The following is a 19,930-nucleotide window of genomic DNA, read 5'->3' on the forward strand; positions in this document are numbered from 1 at the left end:
GTTATGATGGTAAAAGTTAAGATTTTTGTTTAAATTTTGGGGGCCACTCCTGGCTTGATGCTCAGAGATCACTCCTGGAGGGGAACCCGGGGTCATCCTCATGCCAAGCAAGTGCCCTACTTACTGACCTACACCGACTCTAAAAGTTAAGGTATTTTTAACAATAAAAATTCAACCTTAGGGGCTGGATCAATAGCGCAGGGGGTAGGGCATTCGCCTTGCACTCGGCCGACCCGGGTTCGATTTCCAGCACCCCATGTGGTCCCCTGAGCACCGCCAGGGGTAATTCCTGAGTGCAGAGCCAGGAGTAATCCCTATGCATCATCGGGTGTGACCAAAAGAGAAAAAAAAAAAATTCAACCTTGGCTCAACCTTTAACAACAGGTTAGTGATCTCTTATAGAAGGGCTTAATGGTCCTTGGGTGAAATAAAACAATCGTCTCACTCTTTCCTCTAAGGAAACTATTTTGTAGCATTTTCAGCAGTTTTTCAAACAAACAACACAAAATATATTATTTCAGTTCTGCTTTGGGGCAGGGATTGTCATTCTCGAGATGGAAGCATCCAAACCATGGTGGTAGGAAGGTGGTGGGAGTGTTTGAATATTAAATGTAATCAAATATTATGAACTACTTTATAAAGTAAAAAAAATGCCTGGTATATGGAGTCCCCAGATTTGATTCCCACCATTGCACCCCACGCACCATGGGTAGCCTTGGTGGTTCCCAGCACTGTGAGCCAAGGCACTGCTTAGGTGCACCATGGTGCTGCCAGGTACGTGGCTTAGTGGTAGAAAGAATGTTTTGCATGTGTAAGGCCATGGGTTTAATTCCCAGCACAAGGGAAAAAATCCATCTATATCTTAGAGACTTACTCTTTAGGAGCCAAAATATTTCATGCAAATCAGAGCCTACACATTATACAGGAGGGTTTCTCAAAGGGTGAGCACATGCTTTGCATGGGGGAATACTGGGCGCAATCCTTGGCACATCATATCTCCTAAGCACCACCGAGAGTGGCCCCCAAGCACTGTGCGTCTGCATGTACAAGGGTATTCACCAAAAGAACGGTGACATCACCTCAAGCTCGGTTTGAAGCTCCACCTAATTCAGGATGAATTTTTTTTTTTTTGGCAGTGCTCAGGTTACTCCTGACTCTCCCTCCACTCAAGAATTACTCCTGGCGGTGCTCAGTTGACCATGCAAGGCAAAACACTTCACCCACTTGTACTATCACTCCAGGCCCCAATTTTTGCCATTCTTTTTTGTTCAGTTTGTTTTGGGGCCACACCGGGGGTATTCCGGAGTCATGGTTCTGCACTCTGAGTGTATGTGTGAGGTCATGGGTTTGATTCCCACTTCTGGTGGGGTCTGGGGATGCGGGAGACGGAACCTGGATGAATGAGCAAGGAAAATGCCTTTCTCTCTATACTATCTCTCAGGCCTCAGACTGGAATTTTAAAAGGAGTTTATCACTAAATACAGTAACCAAAACAGGTGTTTATGAATGCTACAGGAGAAGGTCTGGCCTTCACAGGAAAACTCTGACTCAAACCTGCATTACCTACTTTATCACTAACTAGACCTTTTGCTACCAGATTTGACTAGATGAGACAGCCTGGAGCAAAAAGCACTCATTTTAACTCAGGTGAAAACTGTATTTACTGTCAACACAGCTCTTTTCTATCTTAGAGTTCCAACAGGAGATCCCTAAAGGACAATCAATCCCTTAAGGACACTTAACTCCACCCCTAAGGCAGAAAACTCTGGTCTTTAAAAATTTCTCTTCCTGATAACCCAGTAATTAAGTTTCTAGAGTCAGATTCCTCTCCAAATCTGATGAATTAAGACACTATATATCTAGGACTGGGGAGATGGAGCAAAGGGCTGGAGTGAATTCTTTGCACTTGGGACTCCCCAGCTCTGCCAAAAGCGCACCCCACAGTCATGCTTGAGGACAGCCCTACTGGTCACACACCCCTCAAAACCAAAAATATATAAAGTATTATAATAAAATGGGGGCAGAAATCAGGGAATAAAGCCTTCATTAAACACCTACTATGAGGTGAGAGAGAGAGAGTATGGGAGTTGGTGCTTGCCTAGCACACGGCTGACCTGGCACCACATATGGTTCCCCAAATATAGCCAGGATTAACCCTGAGCACGGTCATGTGTGGCTCCCAAGCCCCCAAAATACACACCTACAACCATTATCCTAGATGCTGCTGAGAATAGTTCATAAAACACAATGTTCTACATATATATGTGTGATTTAATATATCTAATTAACTTTTGGTTTTGGGTCACACCCAACAGTGCTCAGGGCTTACTCCTAGCTCTAAATGCAGGGATCACTCCTATCAGTGCTCAGGAGACCACTTATGGTGCCAAGAATTGAACCCAGATCAGCTACATGAAAAGCTAGTACTTACCTGCTTTAGTATCTCTTCAGCCCCAGGAAGTATATATATTTTTTGTTTGTTTTTGTTTTGTTTTGGGGTCACACCTGGCAATGCACAGGAGTCACTCCTGGCTCATGCACTCAGAAATTACTCCTGGTGGTGCTCAGAGGACGATATGGGATGCTGGCAATCGAACCTGGGTCAGCCGCATGCTGCTATCGCTCCAGCCCTCCAGGAAATATATTTTTTAGAAATTCACTATTCTGAGGCCAGAGAGATAAATGGCTCAATGAGCTGAGAGCAGGCACTGTGTGCAGGAGGTCCAGGTCTGGAAGCCTGGTCCCTAGAGTACTACCAGGTGTGACCCATGAGCACCATGCTGGGAGAGGCACCCTGACTTCCCCAGCACCACCAGTTGTGCATTCGATCAACCTGGGTTCTATCGTCAATATCCATTATGGTCCCTGGCACCACCAGGAGTGATTCCTGAGTGCAGAGCCAGGAGTAACTCCTGGGCATCACCAAGTGTGACCCAAAAAGAAAAAAAAAATCATCATTGTTCTGTAAGAATAGTCTAAGACTGATTTTGTTTTGTGGTACCTGGGATCAAACACAGGGCCTCCCACATATAAGGCATGGATTCTAACACTGAGCAGCCTTCCCAGCCTAGAATAAATTTTTTGTTTTGTTTTATTTTGGGGCCACACCAGACAGTGCTCAGGACTTGTGGCTCTGTGCTCAGGGCTTCATCTGAGGTGCTGAGGATAGAACCTGGGTCAGCTGCAGAGAAGGTAAGCGCTCCAATACTGAAGAGTTTTTAAACTTCTCTGTAGATGCTATTTTTGTTACCCTACTTCCTTTTTGTGATTAGTACAAGAACTCCACTCATCTTGGGTTAAGAATAAAACAAAAGGTCTCTTCTCATGAAACAGGAACTATTCAAGGAAAAAACATCTGATTACTCATCCAAGAAAATTAACAAGCTGTTGAGTGTGCTTTAGTCAGAGAATTTTCCTAGAACTTAGAAGCAAACTGGGACTGGAACAATAGTACAGCAGGTAGGCACTTGCCTTGCAAGCAGCCAACTGGGGTTCAATCCCCAACATCCCATATAGTCCCATGGGGAGGAGTGATTTATGAGGGTAGATCCAGAAGTAAACCCTGGGCATCAACAGGTGTTGTAGCCCCAAAACAAACAAACAATGAAACAACAAAAAAACAAGCAAACTCAAGTACACTTAGTTCTCTATACTGGTGTTTCTCAACCTTCCCCCACAGTTCTCCTTCTGACCTTGTTCCTTTCCAGTAGCCCTCATCCTACTATGCCCCCCTAATCTTGTGCTGTGCCTCCCTCATTTACATAATTTTCACCTTTAGAATATCCTGGGGACGCATCTGGAGCCACAAAAACTCTGCTCTAAACCATGTAGACTAAGTTTCAGCTGAAGCTTCCTTCTCTGAGAAACCTGCTGATGCTAGACTAGTAAATGCAAGCTTCCAGTGTGGGAATATCTGCAGGACAAATGGAAATTTTTCAGGCCCAGGTTTCTGCTGAGAAAATTTTACGCAACATTTCTAAAGACTACAAATAGAAGGTAGGGAAGGTTAAAAGTGACCGAACAAGCTAGTATCACAGGGAAAAGTGCGCAGAAGGTAAGGAGTTTGGCATGTAGTTTGGGGTGGGGTGTAGTACAGCAGGTAGGACCTTCCAGGCCTCAAATGCAGAAGACCTAGGTTCCATACCTGGCACCCCAAAGCCCTGCCAGGAGAGCTTCCTAAGTGATGAGCCAGAAGTAGGCAAACAAACAAAAAGAGACCCCAGTTTAATCATGGGCACAGCTAGTAGTGGCCCAAACTACTCTCCAAAAAAACCCTAGTTTCCCATATATATGTATCTATGTAGCACTTAGCACTGTCGTCCCGTTGTTCATCGATTTGCTCCAGCGGGCACCAGTAATGTCTCCACTGTGAGACTTGTTGCTACTGTTTTTGGCATATCGAATACGGCACGAGTAGCTCACCAGGCTCTGCCGTGCGAGTGGGATCCTCTCGGTAGCTTGCCGAGCTCTCCAAGAGGGATGGAGGAATTGATCCTGGATCATGACAGTCATAGCAATTTTTTCCATGAACCTTGACTCCTCTACTTTGTACCAAACACTGTTAGGAATTGAGGTTCATAAATACTGTTTTTTAAAGGAGAGCATTTGCTAAATGTCTACAGCACTCTACTCGGAGACATGCCCTCTCTTCTACAGCACCTCACCTTGGGCTTGTCCCTGTCGTGCCGGGGCACAAATTTCCTTTACTTTTGACCTCACTGTTTCCCTATGGAGAATTTCACATTCTCCTTAGAATTAGCATCCTTCTTATTCTGTCTCCTTAGAATTAGAATTGGGGTTCGGTCCCCAACCCCAGGGTCCCATAAGGTTCCCCGGGCACCGCCAGGAGTAATTCCGAGTGCAGTCAGGACTAATCACCTCTGACCACCCCCCGCAAAATAATTAGTATCTTCTCACAATAAGCATATTTACTTCAATAAACGAAGAATGTTAACTAACCTAGAGACTAGTGGGATCAGCCATTGGAATTCAGAAGCTGCTCCTGCCATGATAACCAACATCCTCAAATGCTTGAAGCAGAACAGGGCGGCAGGACTCACCCCTTTACCATCTTTCAGACAGGTAAAACCTCAGGATCACCTGAACAGGGCCGAGCGTTTGCTTCGCACGCAGCACACCGGGTTGGAGCCCCCACATCCCACTCGGTAGCCCAAGCCTGCTAGGAGTGACTTCCTGGTGCAGAACCAGAAGACAGCCCGGGCGTCAGCACAGCAGGTAGGGCGTTTGCCTTGCACGCGGCCAGCCCAGGTTCCATCCCCGACATCCCATAGGGTCCCCGGAGCACCGCCTGAGTAATTCCTGAGTACAGAGCCAGGAGCAACCCCTGAACATCGCCGGGTGTGACCCAAAAAGAAGCAAAAAAAAGCAAAAAATGAACCAGAAAATACTCCTGCGCACCACTGGGTGTGGCCCTCAAAACAAAACAAGCCTCAGGAGCAAAAACCCAGTGAAGACCACTTCACATTTCAAACGTGTTCTTTGCTTTTTCTTCCTCCCGGGTGGGGTGTCCGTGGGGTAGGGGCACACCCTGAGACTGCTCCTGTCCTCGCAACCCTGCGGGCCAGGCCACGGTGTCCGGAAGACCCTCGGTGCCAGGAGTCGCCGTGCAAGGCACGCGCCAGGCCCAAATGTAGACCTCGAAAGGGCTCTTCTTGCGTCTGCGCGCTGGGAATCGAATCCAAGGCCTCGTACTACTGAGGCAAGTGCTCTCGAGCCGAGGGACATTCCTGACAAACCTGTTCTCAGCTCGGGTCCACCACGCAAGCAAGTACTTTCCGGGAAAACAAGGACCGTCACGATTAGAATCAGGACACTCAAGGGGACGGCACGCCACCGGCTAGAAACGCGCAGGATCCGAGCGGAAACCGCCTGAGCTCGGCGAGCGTCCCTTCAGCACAGCCCCTCAGGGCCTGGGGGTCGAGGACCTGGAAACCGGGAGCCGGCCCCTGGGCGCCCGCGGCCTCTCTTGCCCTGAGCAGGGCCCCGGCCTCCACCCAGAGGGGCGCCGCGGCTTCCAAAGACCAACCCCCAGCTTCTCACCTGCTTCTGCACGTCAGCATCGCTGAGGGCCATAGCGAAAGAGACAGTAGCGAGCGGGCGCCCGGCTGCAGCTACGGCCTAAGGAACCAGCAGGAGCGAGGAAAAGTGCGACGCAGGGCTCGCTGCCTTACCCTTATAACCCCGCTTCCGGTTCCTGGCAGGTGATCCGCAGCCCGCCCCTGGAGTCTCCTGGGCCAGTGGGAAGACAGCTGCTCGCCTGCCATCCGGAAGTCCCGCCCTTTCCCCCGCCCCTCCAGGAGGGCGCCTGCGCCGGCTGGCCCCCCACCCCTTAGTGCTTATTAGCTTTAGTAGCTCCTGACTTCTATCTTCCTTTTTTTTTTTTTTTTTTTTTTTTTTACAGTTTTTATTTTATTGAATCACCGTGAGATAGTTACTAGCTTTCATGTTTGGGTTACATTCTCTCAATGATCAAACACCCATCCCTCCACCAGTGCACATTCGCCACCAACTTCCTTATAGGAATAGCCATTATTTTTTTTTTGTAATTCTGTCTTAAGTTCTGTTATAAAGCAGAGTTATATAGGCAAAAGTGCATTCTCATATTTTTAAATTAATCACCATTGATATATGCAGTTATAAAGTTATTCATGATTGGATTTCAGTCATTCAATGTTCCAACACCCATCCCTTTACCAGATAACATTACTCATGACCAGTGTCCCCAATTTTATGATCTCCACCTCCCCCACCTCCACATCCCCACCCCAGCCAGCCTCTATGGCATTTTCCTGTCTCTGTCTCTGTCTGTCTCTGTCTCTGTCTCTCTTTCTCTCTCTCTCCCTGCCTCCCTCTTTTTTCTTTCGGGTGTTATGGTTTGCAATACAGATATTAAAATGTCATCATCTATAAAATGAGAAAAAACAGGAATAGCAGAATAGGAAAATATTAACACTGGATGTTTTTCCATACTAACACATTTTGTAGGTTCCTTACACATTATAGAGTTTATTTTGAGATCATACGAATCATTAATATCAAAGATTTCATCCAGGCAACTCCCTAATTAGATACTTTGTACATAATTAATTCCTTAGTTGCTTCATACTAGGTTCACACACTATCTCCAAAGTTCACAGTGCTGATAACCCAGTAGGTATGCAAAAAATTAGATAGTTGTGTAGAAACCTACTAAGCACAAGTAGCAAAAACAGAAGCACAGAAGTCTCAGCGAGCAACTAAAAGCTCAGCAAATCCTCAAACAATACCTTTAGCAGCACCTTTGAGATATATGTTATAACAAACAATATAGGTAAATTATTTTGCAACTACTAAGGGGGAAGGCTTTGGGGTGAGTGGATAACTTGGGACATTGGTGCGAGGAAAGTCTGATGGTGGGATTGGTGTTGAAATATTGAATGCCTGGAATCACTGTATTATGATCAAGTTTGTAAATCATGGTGTTTAAATAAAGTTTCAAATGGGAAAAAATTAAAATAAAAAGTCATCATGTAGGGGCTGGGGCTGGAGCGATAGCACAGTGGTTGGGCTTTCGCCTTTCACACGGTGGACCCGAGTTCGATTCCTCTGCCCCTCTCGGAGAGCCTGGCAAGCTACTGAGAGTATGGAGCCCGCACGGCAGAGCCTGGCAAGCTACCCGTGCGTATTGGAGATGCCAAAAACAGTAACAATAAGTCTCTCAATGAGAGACGTTACTGGTGCCCACTCGAACAAATCGATGAGCAACGGGATGACAGTGACAGTGACATGTAGGTGCTGGAGCAATAACACAGCAGGCAGGGCATTTGCCTTGTACATGGCCGACCTGGGTTCGATTCTCAGCATCCCATATGGTCCCGCGAGCACTTATAATTTTTTAATTTTAATGAATCATCATGAGATATAGTAACAGACTTACAAAGTTGCATGATTACATTTCAGTCATACAATGTTCAAGTATCCATCCCTCCACCCATGCCCATCCTCCATCACCAATGTTCCCAGTATCCCTCCTATCCCACCACTTCTCCCCTTCCCCACCACTGTGGCAGGCACATTCCTTCTTACTCTCTCTCCCCTTTCAGATGTTATGGTTTGCAATAATTACCAAGTGGCCATCATGTTTGATCCATAGTCTGTTTTCAGTGAGGTGCAGAAGCTTCTTCATCTACTGTCGTCCCATTTGTTTATCTTCACTCCCATTTGCTGGGGCAGTGGTGTTTCATGTTTAAAAGTGACTTTAGGGCAGGAGCAATAGTACAGCGGGTAGGGCATTTGCCTTGCACGTGGCCAATCCAGGTTCAATCTCCAGCATCCCATATATGGTCCCCTGAGCACCACCAGGAGGAATTCCTGAGTACAGAGCCAGGAGTAACCGCAGAGCATCGCTGTGTGTGACCCAAACTGCAGCCGCAGCAGCAGCAGCAGCAGCAGCAGCAGCAGTAGCAGCAGCAGCAGGAGGAAGAGGAGAAGAGGGAGGAGGAGGGGGAGGGAGGGAGAGGGGGAGGAAAATGACTTCAATTTCAATGTCATGGAGAGTTTTGCCTACATTTTCGTCTATGTACCTTATGAATTAATTCTGATATTGATCTTTCTAATCCATTTTGCTCTGGCTTTTGTGCATGGCACTAGAAAGAGATCTGAGGGGTCTTTTTTATGTAGCTTCCCAGTTTTCCCAGCACCACTTGTTGAAGACGCTTTCCTTGCTCCATTTCATATTTCTTGCTCCTTTATCAGAGATTAAATGATCATATTTTTATATCTGTTAGGACATTCAAGTCTATTACATTGATCTGAAGGACTGTCTTTCCTCACACTCCAGGCTGCCTTAATACTACAGCTTTGTAATACAGTTTGAAGTTGGGGAAGGTGACCCCCTCCCATCTTCTTTTTCCCAAGAACTGCTTTAATGATTCATGAAGATTTATTATTCCATATGAATTCAGGAGTGTTTAATCTATTTATTTGAAAAATGTCATGGGCATCTTTATAGAGACTGCCTTGAATCTGTATAAACTTTGGGGACTATTGCCATTTTGGTGATGTTAATCCTCCCAATCCATGAGCAGTGAATGTGTCTCCATATCCTTGTGTCCTCTTTCATTTCTTGAAGTAGTGTTTTGTAGTTTTCTCTGTATAAATCCTTCACCTATTTAGTTAAGCTGATTCAAACGTTCTTGATTTTCTGATGAGAGATTATACAGCAGATAGGGCACTTGCCTTGCATGTGGCTAACAGCACTTATAGTCCCTTAAGTCCTGCCAATGCTGCTCCCCTGAGAACAGCCGAGGGTGCCCTGCACATCCCTCCCCACCAAAAGCCAAACAAAACCTCACCCAAACAAAAAGAAGGTTGGAATGATAGCTCAAAGGGCTAAGTTCATGCTTTCTATGAGGAAGGTCAAATTCAGTCTGTGCTGTGGCACTACGTGATCTCACAGCACAGAGCTGGGAGTAGTCCTCAGCGCCATTGGGCGAGACTTCAAGACAAAAAACAAACAAAAATTAACAAACTAGCCAGCATTTTGTCACTCTCTAGTTTGGTTCTCTAGAGCAGTGGTTCTCAGCTGCCAGAACTCACATTCGTGCAGCCCTGCAAGCGTGGGAAGGTTGAGAACCATTCATCTACAACTCTGGTTGTAATTGCTAGTTCGTGGACAGGTGCTGGTCCACAGGGACAACTTGGCAGAAGGGGCCGTGTGACTCCCTGTGTGCCCCAGGATATTGCAAAGGGCTCACCAGTGAAAGTTGTGTAAATGGGAAGTCAATGGCAATCTATAGAATAGGGGAGGCTAAAGGAAAGAAACAAGGTCAATAGGGGACCATGGTCAGAAAAAGGTTGGGAAACACTGTTCTAGAGGCTTCCATGTGACCCTTCCAGATGCCCTCTGTGTGATGTCCTACGCCAGCCTGCCTACCTACTTGACCTAATCCTGATCACCTTCTTCTTTGCTCACCACCTTGAACTTAGTTTAGTTTCAGTTCCCATTAAACACAACCTTTCTAACCTGTGAAGAAAATATTATTGTACTCCACTTTTATTAGTTTGCTTTTTATTCTTTAAATCTCAACAAAAATGTTCCATCTTTTGGGGCTGGAGTGATAGTACAGCAGGTAGGGCGTTTGCCTTGCACACAGCTGACCCGAGTTCGATTTCTACGCCCCTCTTGGAGAACCTGGCAAGCTATTGAGAGTATCTTGCCACCAAGGCAGAGCCTGGCAAGCTACCCGTGGCATATTCGATATGCCAAAAACAGTAACAACAAGTCTCTCGATGGAGATGTTACTGGTGCCCGCTCAAGCAATCGATGAGCAATGGGATGACTGTGACCGTGACCATGACTCCACTTTTATTAGCTTGCTTTTCATTCTTTAAATATCAACAAAAATGTTTCATCTTTTGGGGCTGGAGCGGTAACACAGCGGATAGGGTGTTTGCCTTGCACACGGCTGACCTGGGTTCAATTCCCAGCATCCCATATGGTCCCCTGAGCACCACCAAGAGTTAATTCCTGAGTGCATGAGCCAGGAGTAACCCCTGTGCATGGTCGACTGTGACCCAAAAAGCCAAAAAAAAAAAAAAGTTCCATCTTTGGAGAGAGATTTGTGAATATACTTTACTTTATTTACTATTCAAACCCTTTGTCTACTTTCAGACAAGCCACAACTTTAAAGTTATTTTTCTTTTTTAAAATTTTTTTTAAACTGGGGGCTGGAGGGATAGCACAGTGGGTAGAGCATTTGCCTTGCACACAGCCAACCCGGGTTCAATTCCCAGCATCCCATATGGTCCCCTACGCACAGCCAGGAGTAATTTCTGAGTGCATGAACCAGGAGTAACCTCTGTACATCGCCGGGTGTGACCCAAAAAGCAAAAAAAAAAAAAAAATTAAACTGAATATTCGTGAGACAGACCATTACAAAGCTGTTCATAGGGTCTGGAGCAATAGCACAACAGGTAGGGCATCTGTCTTGCATGCGGCTGAACTTGGTTGATTCCCAGCATCCCATATAGTCCCCAGAGCACCATCAGGAGTACTTCCTGAGTTCATGAGCCAGGAGTAACCTCTGTGCATCGCCAGGTGTGACCCCCCCCCCCAATAAAAACAAAGCTGTTCATAATTGGGTTTCAGTCATACAATGATCCAGCACTCATCCATCCACCAGTGTACATTTCCCACCACCAGTGTCCCCTGTTTCCCTACCACCATCCTCCAAGACCCCATCCCCCACCCGCAGCCTCTCTCTATGGGAGGCACTTTCTTTCTTGCTCTCGCTCCTTTTCATCTATTTTGCGCATTATGTTTTGCAATACAGATGCTAAGAGGTCATGGTATTTGTTTAAGGCATTTGGTATTTGTATTGGGAAGATAAGGCTGGAGTAGCTTATTAACTAGGTGGCAGCTTTGAGATGTGGATGTGCCTGCTGAGGCTTCCAGAACTACAGGGAGGTGGGGGAAGGTGGCCCATCCCAACCTGAGAAAGCCCGGAGATTTCAGTCACAAAACCCGAATACCCTAATTTTCAGCAGATTATATCTTGATTATACATAGTAATAAAAATAATTATAATATATTGTTATTATATTATATAATAATCACATCTCTTGATTATATCCACTCTCCATACGTTTGGACGAGCCTCATGCATGAAGGAACTGGCAAAGGAACCCAGGTGTACGGGACCTGGAGCCAAGATCTCCAAGGCTGCTCGGATCGAGACCAGGCCTCTTCCACCCAGATTCCCCATTCTCCAGTAGCTAGGCAGTTACACCCAGAAACTGCCCCCCAGCGCTGTGTAATCTCATCAATGGCCAACATCCAGATACTATAAAACCTAGCTCCCAGACATCTGATAGCCTAGTTCTCCCTCTTGGAGAACCTGGCAAGCTACCGAGAGTTTACTGCCCGCACGGGGAAGTAAACCTGGCAAGCTCCCCGTGGCATATTCATATGCCAAATTCAGTAACAATGATGGGTCTCATTCCCCTGACCCTGAAGAGTCTCTAATGTGGCACTATTGGGAAGGATGAGTAAAAAGAGGCTGCTAAAATCTCAGGGCTAGGATGAATGGAGACATTATTGGGCCCGCTTGAGCAATTCGATGATCAACGGGGTGACAGTGATGCAGTGATATCTTGGTGAGGTCCATACTGAGATGGTGGAGTCAGGCTGGGGGTATGGTGACTATTTTGAATTGTGGAACCAAGCTGCTGCTGGGAGCTCTGCTTAGACAGGCACCAGACTAAGCCACCCCGCTCCACGGTTTACCCCAGTCTGTTCAGCCACGTGCAGGTCCAGGATTAACTGTAGTTTTTTATCTCTTTTGAGATTTATTTATGGGTCTCTGAAATAAGGCCAAATGAGGCTTGTATAGCTGAGCCGGAGGTGGTTTGTGGCTGTGGCTCCCACATATCTAACTTTTGGCCATTTAATTTCTTGGTAATCTTGGCCCCATTTTGTTGGGGTCTGGTCAAAGGCATAGCAGCAATTTTGGGGTATCAGGAAGCCTGAAGACACCATCAGGCTGCTAATGCACTCACCCCGCAGGTACAGATTGATCTGCTGGCGGCACCATAACCCCAGTTATTTTTCTTTTTAGGACCACAGATGTGACTCAATAATAGAGTGCCTGCCTTGCATGTGTGAGTTTCTGATTTTGATCCCCTGAGCATCACCAAGAGTGACCCCCAGGAATCATCAAGACCGCTGTGCTGGGAATAGCCCTGAGAATGCTGAGGCCCTCAAACAAACAAAAGAAACAGAATATGGGGCAAAGGAGATGGTTCATAGGGATGAAGCACATGCTTTCCCATGGGAGGTCATCCTAGGTTTGATCCCTGATCCTACATGGCACCCTGAGATCCCCCAGGACGCAGCTCCTGAAAACCAAACTGCTCTGTGTGAGGCAGTGGCCTCAATCTCTGACACACTGTAAAGGAAGGAAGGAAGGAAGGAAGGAAGGAAGGAAGGAAGGAAGGAAGGAAGGAAGGAAGGAAGGAAGGAAGGAAGGAAGGAAGGAAGGAAGGAAGGAAGGAAGGAAGGAAGGAAAGAAGGTTAGAAGAAAGGAAGGAAAGGAGAGAGGGAGGAGGGAGCGAGGGAAGGAAGGGAACAGCAAATCCTAAAACAAAAAAAAAATCTAAAAGAAATGAACCTGATCTTATTTGAAATTGGAACCGTAACCGTGCAGAATTAATTCATTGGTTTCGAGGCCACACCTACTATGCTCAGAGGTCCCTATCAACGGTGCTGAGAAGACCCTGGATTGATTCAGGTCTACTCCAGCATATAAAGCGTGTGTTTAGTCCTCTGGTCCCATGGAATATTTTGTATTTGTCTTTAATTTACACAGTGAATTGCACACCTTGAAAGAGTACTATTAGGTGAGTTCAGATGATGAGTACTGACTCTCCCTGATCTCCTGCCCAGTGGAGATATGTAGTATTTCCATCACCCTAGAATGAAAGTTCCCTTTGATAATGAAAGTAGCCTTCTTTAGCCTTCCTCTACCACAGGTTACAGGCTTCTGGTTTCTTTCTCCATGGACCGGTTTTGACTATTTTGAAATTAATGCAAATGAACTCACATAGTATGTAGAGTTTGTGGGTGGCTTATTTCACTTAACACAATTTTTTGAGATTAATTCATATGCCTTTTAGATTAATTAGATATATTGGTGGTTCATTTTTGTTTTATAGCTGAGAAGTTGTCATTAATGTTTTATTTTGTTATTAATTTTTTGGTCTCTGGACCACAACTGGAAGTTCTCAGAGGTTACTCCTGGCTCTGAACTCAGAAATCACTCCTGGTATGCTCAGGGATGTTGACAATGGAACCTGGGTCGGCTGTATGCAAGGCAAGTGCCCTACCTGCTCTACTATCTCTCTAGCCCCTATTTTGATAAAAGTAAATGTTAAAAAATAATCTAGGAGGCCAGGGTGGTAATACTTTAAATAGGCTCTTTCCTTGTACACTGCTGGCCCATGTTCTTTTCTGCACTTCATATGATCACCCATGCCTATCTGGATGATCCCTGAGTGCAGAACCAGGAGTAAACCCCGAGCACTGCCAGGAGTGGCCCCCAAACCAAATCAAACAAGTCTCGTAAACTTTTAGAAGATATAGCAAGGTGACCTGGGAGATCATAGGGCCAAAGTGCATGAGTTGTACGTGTGAGACCCTTAGTTCAATCCCGGCCCCACACAACCCGTTGTAGCACCACAAAGTGTAGTTAGTCCTGGTGTCCCCCAGTATTGTGGGTCCCAGTACCAACCTATCAGATGCACATTCCTATGATGAATGTTGCTAGGAGTTGTCCCTGGTCTTCCCCCTGCTCCTACAAAAAGAAGAGAATTTAAAAATACATTATTTGGACAATTGTGAAAATTAGATCACTGTATCACTGTCATCCCGTTGTTCATCAATTTGCTCGAGCGAGCGCCAGTAACATCTCCATTCGTCACTGTCACGTGCTAGTGTAGCCCGATGGCATATTGGGGGCTCTTTCGGGATCAGGGGGATGAGGACCGTCGTTGTTACTGTTTTTGGAATATCAAGTACGCCACGGGTACCTTGCCAGGCTCTGCTGTGTGTGAAAATTATATATGGGCTGGTAATTAGTACCAGGTTATTAGGGGCATGTGATAGTTTTCTTAGTTCACTAAATTTTTCTTTGGCAAATATCCATGTAAGTTTCATTAATGGCACCAGTTTTTAATATCAGGTAGGCTAAAGCTGCCTATGACAGCAGCTCAAACTTTTTGATTTTAAATTGTCACTTAGGATTTTTAATCACTCTCTTAATAGAGATTGTGATATAATATACACCATATAACACTCCCCATGCATTATGGGGACCATATTGCCAGGTATTTAACCTGGGTTGGCTGGGTCCAAGGCAAGCACCCTGCCTGCTGTACTATTTCTCTAGCCCTCACCTAAAATTTTTAATTATATTTAATTATATACACTCTCCACTTCTCTCAGAGAGCCCGGCAAGCTACTGAGAGTTTCTTGCCCCCACAGCAGAGCCTGGCAAGCTACCTGTGGCGTATTCGATATGCCAAAAACAGTAACAACAAGTCTCACAATGGAGATGTTACTGGTGCCCACTCGAGTAAATCAATGAGCAACGGGATGACAATTACAGTGACAATTATATACACAGTTGTGTAGCTATTACTACAATCAATTTTTTTTGGTCACACCCAGTGATGTTCAGGGTTACTCCTGGATCTGCACTCAGGAATCACTCCTGGAGGTTCTTGGAGGACCATATGGGATGCCAGGGATTGAACCTGGGTTGGCCGAGTGCAAGGCAAATGCCCTACCCGCTGTGCTATTGCTCTGGCCCACCACAATCAATTTAAGAACATTTTTGTACTCCAAAAAAATTATGACTAGGTGTCACTGCCTCCTGTTTGATTCTTTGTGTGTGATGGAGGTATTGGTAGGCCACACCTAGCATTTGTCAAGAGAGCGCTGTGCAGGGCCAGAGAGACAGCAGGTAGGCTTGCACACTGCGCCCGGTATTCAATCCCCAGCATCTGCATCCCCATATGGTCCCCCTCAAGGATCAGGCTCTCGGGGCTGGAGTGATAGCACAGCAGGTAGGGCATTTGCCTTGCACTCGGCCAACCCAGGTTCGATTCCCAGCATCCCATATGGTCCCCTGAGCACCGCCAGGGGTAATTCCTGAGTGCAGAGCCAGGAGTAACCCCTGAGCATTGCTGGGTGTGACCCAAAAGCAAAAAAAAAAAAAAAAAAGAATCAGGCTCTCTCTCTTTTTCCCTCTCTTCCCTGCCCCCGCCTCTCTCTCTCTCTCTCTCTCTCTCTCTCTCTCTCTCTCTCTCTCTCACTCACTCTCTTCCCTTTTGGACCTTATGATTTGCAAAACAGATAAAGGGTTGTCATGTATACCCTTTTAACTGCTCTCAACACTCAGTTCCTGTAAAAAATGATCATTTCCAACAATTAATGTCATATTGGTCCCTTCTCTATGCTAACTGCCTTTTGCCCTCCCCACAACTCCCCTCCCTCCCCATGCCACAGACATTCTTGTGGCAAGCTTCCAAGCATTGACCAGTTCTTCTGCCTCCATTGTGCCCTGACCTTGGATATTAACTTCATACTATTTTTTTGTTATATCACACAAATGAATCCAGTCATTCTATGTCTGTCTCTCTCCTTCTGAATCATTTCACTCAGCATGATGCACTCTGCGTCCATCCATTGACAGGCAAATTTCATGACTTCATTTTTCCTAATAGCTGTATAGTATTCCATTGTATAGATGTGCCATAGTTTCTTTCCCAGTCATCTGTTCTCAGGCACAATGATTGTTTCTAGATTCTGGATATTGTGAATAATGCTGTGATGAACATAGACGTGCAGATGACATCTCTGCTGTGCGTTTTGGGGCCTTCAGGATGTATTCCCAGAAGTGGTACTGCTAGGTCAAATGGGAGCTCAATTTTTAGTTTTTTGAGGAAATTCCATATTGTTTTCCAAAATGGCTGGACCAGTTGGCATTCCCACAGATAATGGAGAGTACCTTTCTCACTGGATCTGCACCAGCACTGGTTGTTCTTGTTCATTTGGATATGTGCCAGTGTCAGTGTTGTGAAATGATATCTCACTATTGTTTTGATTTGCATTTCCCTGATGATTAGTGATGTAGAACATTTTTTATGTGCTTTTTGTCCATTTGTATTTCTTCTTTGAGGAAGTTTCTGTTCATTTCATTTTTCCATTTTTTGATAGGGTTGAATTTTTTTCTTATTAAGTTCTATATAAGTGCCTTATATATCTTATCAGATGGGTATTGGGTAAATAATTTTTTCCATTTCATGGACTATCTGTATCTTATTTCTTTTTTCTTTTCTTTTCTAAATTTTATTTTATTTTTATAAAGTTGCTCACAATAATTTATTACATTTAATATTCTAATATCAAGCCCACCACCATTATTTTAAATTTTCCCACCATCACTCAAGCCTGCCCCAAAAGCAGACCCTAAATAACTTACTTTGTTTTGCTTGCTATGTTATGAATAATATGCTAAAAATGATCCAAAAAGTTTCCATAGAGGAAAAAGTATGAAGATTGTGTCTCGCCCTGAAGCCATGAAGCTCTTGTGTAAAAGATACTGAACATGTTGTTACACAGGTTGAGCTTTGTGTGCATATATATGTGTGTATATATATATATATTATCGAGATCAGTTACCTTCTACTTTTATACCCCATCAAATGTGGTGTGCTACAATTACCCCTGAGCACCTCCAGGGGTAATTCCTGAGTGCGGAGGAATAATCCCTGTGCATCGCTGGAGTGTGACCCAAAAAGCAAAAAAAAAAAAAAAAAAAAAAATGAGATGTCACCTGGCCACAAATATGGCTGTGCATTCCAAGAATTCTAAATTTTTTTTTTTGCTTTTTGGGTCACACCCAGCGACGCTCAGGGGTTACTCCTGGCTCTGCACTCAGGAATTACTCCTGGAAGTGCTCGGGGCACCATATGGGATGCTGGGAATCGAACCCGGGTCGGCCGCGTGCAAGGAAATGCCCTACCTGTTGTGCTATCACTCCAGCCCCAGAATTCTAAAATTTTAACAGGGTGACACAACTGGGGTTATATTTTTAACTGGATGGTCACTTTGGGGTCCGGAGGCATCTCTACAGCTTGTTGCTCTCTCCTGAGATTTATTTGTGAGTCTCTGGATCATGGCCGTTAATGAACATGTACAGCACCAGAGGCAGTTTCATTTCTTTGGAGGTGCAGAAGCTTCTTAGTTTAATGTGGTCCCATTTGTTTATCCTTGCTTTCACTTGCTTTGTCAGTGGTGTTTCATCCTTGAAGATGCCTTTAGCTTAAATGTCATGGATAGTTTTGCCCATGTTTTCTTCCATGTATCTTATGAATCCAGGTCTGATGTTGAGATCTTCAATCCATTTTGATCTGACTTTTGTGCATGTTGTTAGAGAGAGTTCTGAGTTCATTATTTTACAAGCAGCTGCCCAGTTTTCCCAGCATCACTTGTTGAAGAGACTTTCCTTGCTCCACTTCATATTTCTTGCTCCTTTACAAAGATTAAATGATTGTATAGCACAGGGGTTACTCCTGGCTCTGCACTCAGGAATTACCCCTGGCGGTGCTCAGGGGACCATATGGGATGCTGGGAATTGAACCTGGGTCATCCACATGCGAGGCAAACGCCTTACCCAATGTGCTATTGCTCCAGCCCCCAAATGATCGTATATTTGAGGATATTCAGCTCTCTTCCATTGGTGTGTGGGTCTGTCTTTATTCCAATACCATGTTGTTTTAACTACTACCACTTTGTATTAGTTTGAAGTTGGGCATGGCGATGTCTCCCATCTTCTTTTTCCCAAGGACTGCTTTAGCTTTCCGTAGGGGTTTATTGTTCCATATGAGTTTCAGGAGTCACCTGACACATTTTATTCTCAGCACAGTGCAGTAGATGTTGGTGGGCCCCAAGGGTGGCTCATGTGAAGTAGGGAGGGGAAAGACAGTCACTTTCGCCTGATCGGCCTCTGCCACCTGGGACCCAGGGTTACTTGGTTCTTGTCTTGCCTCGCAGAAAGGAATTTCAGGAGCAGACAAGTAGTGAAATCCGTTTTTATTTGGAGGTTTTGAAGGGATGGAGGGAAAGTGGGAAAGAGTGGAGAATAATGTGCTCAAGAGAGAAGCCAGCCTCGCTGGAGCGATACACACCTGTGCTTCGCCGGAGACAGCCCCTACATACATCCCAGTATTAGACATGAAAGCATGAAAGTACACATCTCAAGAGGGGAGATGCAGGTGACACATAGGCACTGCATGCTGGGCCATATGGGTGAAAGCAGCACAGGCAGCATATGGGCTCGCTTCCTTTGCCCTCACGTGGGGCTTCTATCTAGGTCAAAGTCTGGTGCTAAGGAGGTTGCCTAGGGGAGTAGGGTTGGGAGTGATGGTCTTCTTTGAAATTTCTTTTCTGGCCTTTTATTTCCCCGTGGAGTTTCTGTCTGAGGAGGGTCCAGCCTCCTCAGGGTCTGTAGCTGGCACCAGGCGAGGGTCTTGTCAGGTCTTAGTTCCTGTTTTCTGCAAGGTTGGCCTTTGCAACTTTAGCGTTATTACTTCCCAGAAAATTTACTGTTATCACCTAGGGAGGGGGCCTTCCCTATCTGCATGCCTACATCACAGTGAGCAAAAAGAAACACTGCTGGAGATCCTTCGGCATCTATACCTGTATTTGGCTTCTATTCCTATTACTGACATTTTTCTTTTTGTGGGGGGTATACCCCGCGGTGCTGGGGAGCTACTTCCTATCTCTGTGCTAGGGGTCATTCCAGGCAGGATTCAGGTGACTAAGAAAGCCAAGCGCCTCACTCAGCCTGTCTCATCTTTTCGGACTTCTTTTGACATTTGAAAAATCGCTTATTTGCAATTTGCAGACAGTTGGAGCTCAATACTTAAAAGTTGTTTTTTTGGTTTGTTTTTGTGGAGTGATGCATAGAACTCAGGACTCACATATAGAGCTCTACCGCTGAACTACATCACCGGCAGAAGCTGTATTCGTTTCCTCAATAACTCCAGAGAACAATTTCTGTGGCTATAGGACAAGTGTAGTTGACGCGTCAAGGCTCCTTTCGAGGCTTTTTGTGTGAGTATGGGCGGGGGGGGGTGAGTGGGATCGCAAGCCTCTCTCCCCACACAACTGGTTTATCACTTTACTTTCCACAGCCAGCAGGTCCCGCTGCAAAACCAGGAATCAGTTGAGCGACTAGAGGAAGCCGCGGGCAGGAGCGGTCTTGGCATTTCCGGGTCAGGTCTACGCGGACCTCCAGGTCTCTATGGTGCGTGCTTCCCTCGCGAGACCGAGCGGCCACGCCCCCCGCGCCGCGGTGACGGAAGC

General features: G+C 45.6%; 1 protein-coding gene across 1 annotated transcript in view; it reads right to left on the reverse strand.

Annotated features, from left to right (window-relative positions):
* The window catches only part of ATP6V1E1 (ATPase H+ transporting V1 subunit E1), a 28,950-nt gene extending 22,727 nt beyond the window's left edge, over positions 1-6,223 (reverse strand). Inside the window, exon 1 of the mRNA XM_004616704.2 lies at positions 6,061-6,223. Coding sequence (XP_004616761.1) covers positions 6,061-6,093 — 33 coding nt within the window. The 5' untranslated portion in view covers positions 6,094-6,223. The remainder of the gene's footprint in view (positions 1-6,060) is intronic.
* Positions 6,224-19,930: the final 13,707 nt, after the last annotated feature.

The sequence above is a fragment of the Sorex araneus genome, chromosome 2 (genome assembly GCF_027595985.1).
Source record: "Sorex araneus isolate mSorAra2 chromosome 2, mSorAra2.pri, whole genome shotgun sequence".
Taxonomy (NCBI): Eukaryota; Metazoa; Chordata; class Mammalia; order Eulipotyphla; family Soricidae; genus Sorex; species Sorex araneus.